This window comes from Oratosquilla oratoria, unplaced genomic scaffold (assembly GCF_046742065.1).
Source record: "Oratosquilla oratoria isolate Oo_2021 unplaced genomic scaffold, ASM4674206v1 SCAFFOLD92, whole genome shotgun sequence".
Classification (NCBI taxonomy): Eukaryota; Metazoa; Arthropoda; class Malacostraca; order Stomatopoda; family Squillidae; genus Oratosquilla; species Oratosquilla oratoria.
In genome coordinates, this window is record NW_027467756.1 from 18,103 (window position 1) to 31,375 (window position 13,273).

General features: G+C 37.9%; 1 protein-coding gene across 1 annotated transcript; it reads right to left on the reverse strand.

Moving 5' to 3' along the window:
- Nucleotides 1-357: 357 nt before the first annotated feature.
- Nucleotides 358-1,707, reverse strand: LOC143024102 (uncharacterized). The gene has a single exon (XM_076182870.1). It carries the CDS (start codon nucleotides 1,705-1,707, stop codon nucleotides 358-360), a length of 1,350 nt encoding a protein of 449 aa, XP_076038985.1.
- Between the last annotated feature and the right edge of the window lie 11,566 nt (nucleotides 1,708-13,273).

Here is a 13,273-nt window from a genome sequence, read left to right on the forward strand (position 1 = left end):
CCTGTATATCTTAGTGTCATCTGCATATAGATACACTTTACTTCCGTTCACTGCTGCCTCTGGCAGGTCATTGATAAATATTACAAAAAGCATGGGGGCCAAGAACAGATCCCTGCAGGACTCCGCTTGTTTTTTCCTTCCATCCAGAAGCCTCTCCATTTATCAACACCCTCTGTTTTCTCCCTGTTAGAAAGTTCTGAATCCATCTCAATATTTTACCTTCTACCCTTTAGCTTGATATTTTTTCTATCAGACGTTTATATGGTACTCAGTCGAAGGCTTTCATAAAGTCCAATTACACTACATCCAGAGCCAATCCTTCATCTATTGCCTCAGTCCAGTCATCCAGTACCTTTATTACCGTAACTGTAATGTAGTTGATCTTCCAGAAATGAAGCCAAACTGTTTCTCACTAAATAACTTATTCTCCTTCATATGTCTAATTACCTCCTCCCACAACAGTGACTCCATAACCTTGCATAGGACACTTGTTAGGCTGACAGGTCTGTAATGTCCTGGATCGCATTTGTTGCCTTTCTTATAGATGGCCGTGATATGGGCAATACGCCAGTCCTCGGGTACCACACCTTCCCGCAGTGAGCTGTTATATATGATTCTCAGTGGTTCCAGTAAGTCCTCCATCAGTTCCTTAATTACCCTTGGGTGTATCCCATCTGGTCCAGGTGATTTGTTCTTCTTGAGTTTTTGCAGGGCATTCCTTATTTTGTCTACAGTGATTACCATACTATCCAGTATTGTTGCCTCCCTGGTTGCCGCCCTAGGTGGATCTTCATCTGACTCATGTATGAAAACCTTCGAGAATTGCTCTGAGAGTATGTCAGCTTTTTCCTTGTCACTTGATGCCTTTTGAGTTTTTTCTTCATTTTTATACAGTTCTCCAATGTGGGCCTTTGTTCTCGTCTTTGATGTTACATACTTCCAGAACACCTTCGGATTCTCCTTCACATACCTTGCTATTTCCCTCTCTTTTGATTTCACAGCATTCCTGGTTTGTCTTCTAACTTGGTTATTGACTCTTCTGTACTCTCTTTCTGTGTCCTGGTATTTCCTGTTTAGTGTTACATCATTTTCCTGTTTAATTTTCTTCAATTTTTCCCACAATCTTTGTTTCCTTTTAATCTTAGCCCGTAGTTTCCTAGTCATTGGTAGGTTTTCATTTTTTCTTGTACTATTCTTATTTACCGCTCTGATGTGTTTCCTGGGAACACATTCTTCGATCACTTCATGTAGTTTATTGGTGAATTTCTTCCACATTTCCTCTGTACCCAAATCCTGCAAATACTGGTTCCAGTCAATTCCAAGCCTTTCTTTCATGAGCTGATAGTCTGCCTTTTCATACATATAAATTTGTTGCTTACTGTTGTCCATCTGCTCCTGAGTGTCACAAGTGAACAGAATGCTTGCATGATCACTTTTTCCCAGCGGGCTTTCTACACTGATTTCTCCAATTATTGTTTCATCATTAGTAAATATTAGGTCTAGTGTATTTCCAGTGTTGTCCCCTCTTATTCTGGTGATATCAAGTATGTGCTGAGTAAAAAAGCAATCTCTCACTTTCTCAATAAATTGACTATTGTAATCCATATGACTAGATTCTGTTGTGTAGCTGCTCCAACTAATGTTAGGAAGGTTAAAGTCCCCTAGTAGTACTTTATATTGCACATTCATATCATTCACCTCCTGCATCAGTTGGAGCAGCCCAGCATTATTTCTTTCATCGCTGTTTGGGCTTCTGTATATAGATATGACCATTAATTTCTCTTTTCCACATTCTATCAGTACACCACAGTACTCACAATATTTGGTTTTCAGATCGACTAGATTAAACTTTGTACCTTTCTTAACGTAGATAATAAGTCCCCTTCCTATGTTATTATGTAAGTTCTGTTCAATGAGATCGTATCCTTCCATATTATATTCTGCATTGGTCCTTTCATATCTAAAATATTTGGTTTGACCTCCTGCAGAGCTATGATATGAGGTGTATTTTCCAATTCACTTATTCTAGTACTTAATTCTAACCTTTTATCAAAACTAAATATGTCCACATTGCTAAACATAATATATAAATCCATCCTGTTTACACTATTTACACTTTTGCAAGGATTCCCTCCAATTCTTAGTTTGGAAGTTCCCTGGTTTTGACTACCCTTCGTTTCCATGGGGGGCCAACCACTATATGTTTGCCTTTCCCCGCAGATATCAAGTTTTTTGCCTCACTCCATAATTTTACCTCTTGTTCCCTCTCCCTCTTATTGAGATCATGTGCCAACCTCACATTCTCATATTCCTTGTTGCCATGCAATCTTTTTACATTTCTGAATATGCAGGTTTTCATTAAGTTGTCATGTTGCTTTACAAGAAGAGGCCTCGGTTTGTTACCAGATTGTTTACCCAACCTATACACTCTAAACAGCCTTTCCTGGTGTTGTTCTGCATTACATGTTACAAGTAGCTTCTTGACAAATTCCCTGTCTTGTTCAATTCTTTCTTTATCTCCATTTGCTATAGATTCAGGCACCCCATATATCACAAAATTATTTTCTCTCTCCCTCAAATGACTGATTTCCTGGTAGAAGGTTTCACCTAATCCTCGACTTATGCCTCCAGTGTTTCTGCTTTCCTTTGAAGTATCCACCACACTATCCTCCTTTACCATATCACATGATTCAATTTTTCCCTCTAAATTTATCACTTTATTCTCTAGGATCCCTAATCTGTCATCCAAAACTTTTCTATCTTCAGTGCTTTTGCCAGTTATTTCCCTGATTTCTATAGCCTTTACTTCTAAGTTTCCCACTTTGTTATCCAATTCCTTCTTTCTTTCTTGGTCAACTGTTATTTCTTCTCTGATTTCCTTCACCATAAATTGTAGTTTATCTTGCCTCTTTCCCATTTCACTCTGTTGTTTCTCTATTTTGCTCATTCTCCTATGTAATTTGGAACACCCCCTCTTACAATGTTTACAACTCCATAGCAGTTGTTCCCCAACCTCCTTCTCCACCATAAATTTGTAAATTTCTTTTGGCATATTTTCACATCTGATTTGAAACCATGCCTCACAGATCTCGCATGCTATGGCTTTATCATTATCCTTTACCAATGTTCCACATTTTCCACATTTTTCGTCTTTTTGATCCTCATTTGCGCTTGCCCGAGTTTTATTTTTGTTGTCCGTCATAATTGTTCTAGTTCCAGTTTCGTTGTTGTCGTCGGTCGTTCCACCAGCCCCCTTAATCTTGTCTTATATATGCTTTAATCACCTTCTGATCCTTATTTATTTCACTTTCTGGGTATCCACTGCACTTACATAAATTATATTTACCACAAATATTTCCTTTTAAACTTGTTAGTTTACCATTCATTTAAGTTTTTACAATGATGCTTCTTTGATGACCTTTCATTTATGATATTCCGAAAATCTAAAGAACCAATAAACTCACCATTAACAGGTTATTTGTGAGCAGATAACTTCTATCACAACTTTTTCTAAACAACATTTGTTTATTGTTGCCCCTCCGGTACCATACTTTATCTGACGAGTTTTACGTCTAATTATATATTTACCTCTTGCCAGTACAAGCAGAGTTAATTCAACATCAGAGAAAGGACAAATGTAGTACCAGTTTAAATGATTGTGAGGTACAAGTGGGTGCATATCTATGCTCTGATGATACCAGCAGTAATAATGTGGACAATCCTTATGAGCTGCTGACCAGTTATAAGAGGAAAGTGAAATTGAAAATGGGATCAGGTGATTTTGGCCCAAGGTGATTTCGGTCAGGTGATTTCGGCCCAGCGAAAATAACTTTTTAAGCTTGAAGGCTTGGTGCCCTGGCTTGGAAGTTGGTGCACTGTGTGATTTTAATTTAGATAATTTGTTTCATAAATCTAATTTTGTTTTCACACAATATGTGCAAAAAGTTTTGTTACTTGAAATGATATATGTTATTTTTAAATTCTTTTAATTATTATTATATATTTTCTTTCAATAACAAGGAAATAACAATAGCAACATTTGGAGGACTGGGCGAAACGTCCTGCCCAGCAGAGTGCTGGCCGAAACTTCTGTGGCCGAAACATCCTACATTCGATGCGCTTCCCCTCCATGCTCATAATGATGTTGAACTTCTGGGCTGGGTTGTTCAAAACAAATTTTTGCACTATCTTGGCTTTAAATCTATCTTGACATTAAAACATCATGGTAACACAGAGCATTACCATGACATTAACATCAGATAAAATAACGCCAGAATTATTTTTTTTAACAATCTAACCCGAGACTCCGTGTTATCAATGACAATGTTAGGCAACTTTTTGTGCAACAATAACACCATTTACCTTAGTCCACAACGAAAGTTGTATAATTTTAATTTAGATTATTTGTTTAATACATTTCAGTTCATTTTCACACAGTGAAAAAATATTGTTACTTGAAATGATATATAAGTAATTTTTTAGAATTCTTTTGATAATCTATTTTCTTTCAATAATAAGTAAATAATAGAGCAATATTTGGAGGACTGGCCGAATGTCTTACACTGCAGAGCTCTGGTGATTTTGGCCCAGAAAAAATGGGCCGAAAATCAAACTTGAAAATGATGCACAATGGAAGTGTTGTTGCCTACTCATCTGTAGACACCGAAACCTTGGTTAAGAACTGGGCATCAAACAACCAGATTAAGCACTGCTCTCTAAGACCTTGTTAAAATTTTCAATTGCAATTTGATGCAAATTTCAGACCCACGGATAATTTGTAAAACTCCATTAGGTCTAACTGACCTGATAAAGAATATTGAGGAAGAACTTGCAATTACATGCCTTGTTGAATTTAACAGAAACCAAGCAGTTTTGAATAAGTTGCCTCTTAAAGCCACAGAATTCAGAGCCATTTTTCTGGAATATGGACCAGTTTGTCTCAGGAAACACATTAATGAGAATTTTTATAAAAAAAATCTTCTTTAATTTTGAGTATTGGCAATTACTGCATTCGTACCCAGAGGTCCAGAACTGGAAAAAGCACTGCTATTTGATTGTTTTTGTAAACACTTTATAGATGTGTTTATCGGTTAGGAGTTGTGTACCAATTATCTTTGTGTTCATTTTATTATACATACATATACCAAGGAGCTTTTTCCTTACAAGGGAGGTATCAAAAGGGAGAAAGGCTTAAAATCATTTCACCATTCATCCTGAATACATCTCACACCCTCCACCATCTCTTATCTGAGCACTTGGAAGAGGGTCATCTGTACCTTGTCCATGCAGGGTCCAGAAGTCGTGTCGACATGCACGAAATCAAGCCAAGGCGATGATCAACTCAGGCGACGCTTGTCCCCATTGTAAAGGAGAGGACGGGGAGAAAGACATTCCCTGGTCGTCGTCAACTTTTGTCAAATATACCCCCTTGCCCTCTCCACAGCGCAGAAAACAACATATGTTATCAAAACAGTTCATACATGTATTGTCCCTTCGTACAACTAACGACCATTCTCATCAAAGCCCTTCACATATACCTCATCTAGACGTTTCCCACTTTGTTATCTTTCCACATGCCTTCATTACTTTCTTGGTCAATAGTTATTTTTTATGATATTTCATGTGTCAACATTTAATATTTTCATGACAATTCCAGCTCTTATTTCACTCTGTTTTTTCAATTATTTTGCTCAAATCTAGCTATGTAACAAAAATACAGACCTCTCTCAAAAACAATTAACAGCTCTTTTCTTTTTCTTATGGTATGATTCTGATGACAGTGTGTTGGAAAATTTACTCACAGTATCTTTTGATCTTCCTAATGTCTTTTTCATTAATTTTAAACAAAGGCATTTATCCGCATTTAATAATGTCTCACTTCAAACCTCATTTGCATATTTGACAAGTATAAACTATCCATTTCCAGTCGTTCATAATGGGTCTACTTCCAGTTCCGTTGAATTTCAATCGTTAACAAATTTTTCGTCTTTCTTCTATAATATGCGTAAATCACTCTGCACCAATTCTCATTCCTGATCACTGCCAGCGCAATGTCACAACACAAAGTGGTATATATTCTATATTATTTAAACATTCAATCTATTGCCTTATGCTTGCTTTACTTCGCACAATCAAGTATAAGTGAACAGCCAGGGAATTTACGAACCTTGAGCAAGTACCTTCTATGAACAATACTTTCATTTCAACTGACAAGGTACTTCTCATAAAACTTCTTGGAAGTCAGAGCTTTCTTAACGTATGTATGCATACATCCACAGAGCAATTGCTTGCTCTTTAACTTCCTTTAGACTATAAAGCCACACATCATTTTTTATATTTGTCTCACTTATCTATCTTACACAAAGATTTGTTCTAAACAACTTTCTGTCCTAAACCACACGCTTGTTCACTGACAATTATCTTTGTTCTTTTAATTCTTCAATCAGAGTCCTCCATAAGCTTCCAATAACAGTTTGGGAGCTGAGTGAGGTCTGGAGCTGCCAGGTGGAGCTGAAACGATAGTCAGTGGGACACACCCCAGAGTATGGGGGCCAAAGCCTCAACAAACCCTGGATCATTTACGTGATGGCACGATCAAGGAGGAGTAGCCTATGGGGGGGAGAACACATCTTTTTTCAAAACAATGTATAGTTTTTTGCATGAGGTGTAATTTGTTCCGGGATACCTCTTTTTATTTTAGCGGAGAGATGTAGAGAGATTCTCTGGGTTCACCCAAAATATACAATGCCCACATGTCTAAACCATTACTTCGAGACAAAGAACAACTGGCCTCAACGTTCCAGTGCAATATGTGCAAAATGGGCCATATTGTACAATTGCTGAACACACAATACCAAACCACTTGGACATGTTCTACCCTGCCTCACAGTAAACCCAAATCCATCCAACACAGCCAAACCTTACATCCATTTATCCCTATGCCTTACCCCGATTAGTAAATCTATATTTGTCGCATCTTCCTATCCCCTCTGGCCGAGATCCTAACCTTCCACTACCACCCAACTCAACCCAAACGGCCCATAAACATCCACAACCACAACATCAACATATTACAAACAACCATTGATCGGTATTAACACTACAAAAATGAATTGAACACTATTATTAAACAACACACATAAAATTGCAATTCTACAAGAAACTAACTTAAGACATCACACAACAATCATTTTTCATAAATACACACATCAGACAAGACCGAGACTGACGGCAATGGCGGTGGACTCGTAATGCTCCATTTGCTGTTTTTGTGGACACAGTGACAACCAAAAACTTTCCTCCCTACCACAGATTAACCAACAGTGAAACCAATCATTGTATGCACAGGCAAATTCAACATAAGAATAGTTAACCTTTACATTCCCCAATCATCCCCACAGTTCAAAACTTCAGGACTAAACTCCAGCCATACACTAATCCCAACCTGATCATGGGTGGTGACTACAACGCCAAGTGTCCGTTGGTTTGTCGAAATCTGAACGAAAGAGGGTTTGTATTACGGACTCAACTCGGAAACTTGACAACACATGAAACAACAGAACATCTAACAATATTACCACTCCTTACATCCTCTCATGATATCTACTTTTGTCCCTGCCTAACCCAATCACTCATGGAGAGGTGGTCGGAGCCTAGGTTAGAACACTCTTCAATAACATCCACCCCCCAAAAAAGATGCACTAGCTGGCACGACAACTGTCCATAATACAAGAGGCTAATGGGCAACGTTTAATGCAGGAGACAGAACAATTATGAAAAATTACCAGTTAACAATCACAAACATTAAACAATGTCGTACACGTTTTAATACAATCATACAAAAAGCAGACAAGAGATAATCCTAGAGGCAACAGAAAATACACACCCAATTACACAGAAATCAAGGCCTCATCAGAAAGTGACCCTTAAACCGATAACACAACTATCCAAAATAGCAGACCAAATATAACACATAACACTTTGAATTGCAATAAATACATGAACAAAAAACAAAATTGGCAAAACTTTATCAATACATGGTACCAAACCAAACCAGAAATTGTCCACAACACTCACAGCATCACTATCGAACACTAAAACCACTACACGTCTACTAGCATCATACCTCAAACTCTCATAATCACAATGATAACAAGCACCGCAAATATATTCTTTTGAAGACGAGCATTTACATTCACTGACGACGAGCATTCGACGTAAGAAAGGACTTTCAGCGATCAGCCTAGCACTAGCCCGTCACGACACAAAATCAGCTGTTCAAGCCCTCATACTGCTGTCGGCTGATAACATACGCTCAACTCTCTAAAAATAGGACAAGGTCTACACGAAAATCAAATTGCAACTCAGACTTACACACTATACCGACATTGGAAGATGGTAACCTAATCACATTCAAAACGAACAAAGAACAACAATCCATCATGCCGCCCAATCACATTTTGACCATTCTAAAGTCATTGACCGTCTAAACTACTTCAACTTGTCCCTTCTTCCCTATGTGATACAAGGTTTATGTATTACATCAAACCTCTTCTGACAAACTACACAAAGAATTATTGAAATGTATCAATTCAGATCAGGCCCTCACATCAGGAAACTTTTATAACATTGGACATTAGTAAAGCATTTGATGCTATCCCGCACAATACAAATAAAAATATATTAACAAGACCATGCACAAAAACCAAACGATGGCTGGCAAATTATCTGGAGGCAGGAATGTCTTGTGTCATATAATGGCCAATCATAGCCACATCAGAGAAACATTACGCAGGAAGCTAACGGATGGGTTCAGTTCTATCCCACATTCTTTACATCTATACATGCATGACTAACCCAGCCGAATTGAATACAATATTCTACGCAGAGACATAACAATCAATGCAACAATCGTAACACAGACAAAGCTCTGCAGAAATAAATAGCATCCTTTACACACTGCCATACACATGGTTCATCACAAACAGATCCCCAAGTCCAACCCTTCAGCAACATTCTCCCACCAATTGGACAAATGAACACAAATACATACTCATATCTAAACAAAAATCTGAATTAACAAACATACCACGAAACTTTTGGTGTAACATACGCTACATCATGTCTTTCAAACACCTCACAAACAACAAACCCAATTGACAACTCGACTTAACGCCTTAAGTCAATATGGACCAACATTTGGACCCAAGAACAAAGACCACTAAATAACATATACAACAATGCCTACGCTCAGTGATGGAAAATATCGCTGATTCTTGCTGGGTCTCTTCGTGAGGACACAACCAAACCCTTCAATTATACAAAAACAAGCCTAAAAACAATTACAGGATGCACAATAATCACCTAACAGGACTTTACACCATGAAACATAAATTCCTCAACGTCACGGACACCACGACATGCGCTGCAAAACACTTGCTGTTTAACACAACAAACACATCACCCGATAATAATTATCGCACAAACCCACTGTAACATTAAAACTACACCAAAGACTTTATTCACACAGATACTTTTTCATTCCTCCAAACACCAATACAGCTCCGGAAACATCTTCACTAATCATATCACATACGCTCCTTAAACACACTGAAAGAAACACACTGCTGATTGCCAGACCTGATATCCAGCCCTTAGATAATCCTTCTCTCCCACGTAGGAATAACTCCCACAGTGCCTTTCTGTCTACCCTATCATAAGCCTTTTCCAGATCCATAAAAGCCCAAAAAACATCCTTCCCCTTTCCTATAGCTTTCTCACATATCTGTCTTACCACAAAGATCTGATCTACACAACCTTTACCTGTCCTAAAACCACACTGTTCCTCACCAATTACTCCTTCTGTTCCTCTCCTAATCCTCTCAATCAAGATCCTCCCATAAGCCTTCCCAACTACACTTAACCCATTTAAGCCGAAAAAAAATGAAAGTAAGAATTTGATGTCGCCGCTTTGATATATGCATAATGTGAACCTAAACTGCAAACATGTGATGAAAATTACTCCATATGTACAATGGTTCTCATTTTATTTACGAAAATGTGTTGTTGCGCAAACGCAACGAGCGGCGTTTCGACCGCAATACATATTGCTTAAGAAGAATTTTAAAAATGATGTATAAAATTCACTTTTGATACATAATTAGAATTTCCTGACTAAAAAGGAAACCTTGAATATCTTTATTATAAACAAAAGGAAACCAAAGAATACAGCCCTTAGAGATAATACAGCTCTCAAAGTGGAGAAATGAGGTGCATGTGATAATAAAAAAGAAAAATCATGATAAAGAAATAGTACAACCTATCTTAGATATATTTTCACAGGATTCTCCTGGCCTACATGGTATGGTACTGCACTGAACACTTTTGATGCAGGTATACTTTACATTTCTGGCATATGAATACAGTCTGACTGTTACACAACCTGCAACGACAGCGTTTTGGAGGATCCGATTTCACGATGTGATGCTCAACATTATCATAGTGCATTTGTGCCGATACACCTGCAACACTGAGAACTGATCGTGATCTTCCTGGATTATTTGGCTTTTTGCCGTGATTCTGTAGCCATTCAGTAGCAGCAGCACGTATGAATGACAACATATCCTCTTTGTAACCTCCTTCTCTTGCAAAAATCCAGGCATTGTTTACACATACTGTAAACAAGTATGTGACAATTGGAAAGTACCACTTTTTCCCACGAATTGAAGGCCTGGTTACTACAGGCCTGTACTGAGCAATATTTTGATCTAGCCTATCAACACCACCCATTTTCCAATTATACTGATGGATGGCATTTGGCATCAAAACATTCATACGTTTCTTCTGAGAAGCAACATAGCATTCAGCCTTCACTACTCCATACTCAGATGATGCAATTGTTACAATGCCATTATCTTGCCAGCGTTCTGCAATTATCCCTGATTCAGCATCACAAAAATGTTCTTCAGTTCCCCTAGGTAATTTCATAAACTTTGCAGGATTTGTAAATGGACATTTTTCGATTCGGTTTTTTCTTAGTGTGCCAGTAGCATGATGACCCATGCTCTTGATTTTTTCTACAAGTTTGAGGGATGTAAAGAAGTTATCAAAGTAAAGGGATAACTTCTTTGTTGGATAACGTTTTTCTATCACATCCAAAACATCAAGTACAACCTTTCCACCAAGTCCATAAGATGCATTAGCCTTACCCTTTGCACCATCTTTGCCTTGGTAAACAGATATATCGAAAACATAGTCATTTGGATCAGCTGCAACCCATGCATTAGCAACCCATCGTACAGGTTTTCCCCTGATGAACTGTTTTGTGGGATACCGACCAAAATAAGGTATCATTGACTCATCAATGGATATATTTATTGGCCCAAATACTTCCCCGTACTTGAGAAAGTTGCCATTCAGGATTTCCATGAGGGGAGAAACTTTGCCATACTTGTCATTTTTGGGAAGCTTTGTGTTGTCTGCAGCATGAAAATATTTCATGATCTCATCAAAGCGATCGCGGCGCATGGAGTCAGCAATAAGCTCATTATACACGTCTGGTTGTCTCTGCCAATACAGTCTGCAACGTGGAACGCAACAGTAGCCTGACACTAACAAAATTCCTATGAAGGTTTTCATTTCATCACTTGTCAGCGTAAATGAATGTTTACCATTCTGTACTGCATAGTTTACAGTTTGTTTCACAAGGTGATCAATAGCTAATACATCCAAGAAAAGCTCAAGGGTCTCACTAGGCTTACGTGGAATATCAGCAATTGATGGTTTATATGGGTAACATGGAACATTTGTCTTTTCTGGGAGATCCTGTGCTTTCCATTTTCTGAGTTTTATGATTTTCTTTTTCTGGGATGCTTGTCTTTCAGCATTTTCATCTACATCATCTTGCGACACTGTGGAATCTAACACTGCAAAAGCAGTTAGCTGTGTTCTGGGAAGATTAGAGATATCCACGCTTTCTTCTTCACCAGAATCTTCATCCGTCACAGCACCATCATTTGCAGGCATGATGTAAACGTCATGTGTTTCAGTTTGTTTTACCATTCCACTGGATTCATCTTCATCACTAATTTCACTCTCGTCAGACATAGTAGGTCTCTCTAGCTCGTCTAAGATCTCGTTCAAATTCATTTTCCTGAAAAAATAATAATAATGGAATTTATATATCGTAAAATGTTTGTAGACGATATGTATGCTTTCAACAAACAAGTTAGGCTACACAGATGTATTCATTCACTGCAATTATATGCGCAAGAAAAAAAATATGCGTTACAAAATAACTACTTCAATGAAGAGGCCGGTGCCGATGGTTTTCCTTACTCACCTCCTTTTTGATGAAGACATTGTATTTCAGAAAATGGAGCTTCTTTCACTTGCTTTTCCCCTCAAATGATGAGACGTGTGACATCATATGAACCTTCCACTGGGAGTTCTGGGTGTCTACTGGTATCGGAAGCAGCTACAGGATACAACATGCCGTTCTATCGGTGTAGCTCGACATCATGTTGTAGCTTGTTTCACGTTGCATTGACGCAACAAGCGGCGTAAATGGGTTAATTGAATTATTGTGTGTGAATTAATGTGATTAATCTCAATATAATGTGTTCATGTAACTTGTATGTTTTTGAACATACAAGCTCACAGAGATGGGTTCATGAAATGGTAAACAAAACACTTCTAATTATTTCAGGAAATGCACCATCCCAGGGTAAGCCAAGATCACCACCACCAGGTCCACCAGTGTTGCAAGAAAATAGACCTCCGACCAGTCTCCCAGTTTCAGGTTTAGATCCTCTGCTTGATCACTTGATTGGAGCCATTAGAAGGCTTAAGCAAGTGACACAAGAAAGAAATGATCTGTGTAGGGAACAGAAACAATGGGAAAAAGAGAAAAAGCATTTACAAAATACAGTAGTCCCTCGAATAATGCGGGGGTTAGGTTCCTGAAATTACCGCGTATAACCAAATCCGTGTATGCTGATATTTCATATTAAATACTGGGGTAAATCTTTAGTTTTGACCATGGGAGTAATATAGCAATAGAAAATTAAATGTTAATTTTGTAAATTAAAATGTATCGCTGTAATATGCAATTTTGTGTGCGGAAATGAAAAACAAAAAAGGTGCTAAAACAGATTTTTTAAGTAACAAAGTTGTGTACGACGAATGGTACGCCATGTTTGTTATGGTAGATGCCAACGTCGAAGATATGAAAGGATGATAAATTCGTCAAAGGTAAACTAAACTAAACTAACCT

What these genes read in the sequence shown, in the direction of transcription:
- LOC143024102 (XM_076182870.1), bottom strand. Translation starts at nt 1,707, where the DNA reads ATGCAGGAGGTGAATGATATGAATGTGCAATATAAAGTACTACTAGGG.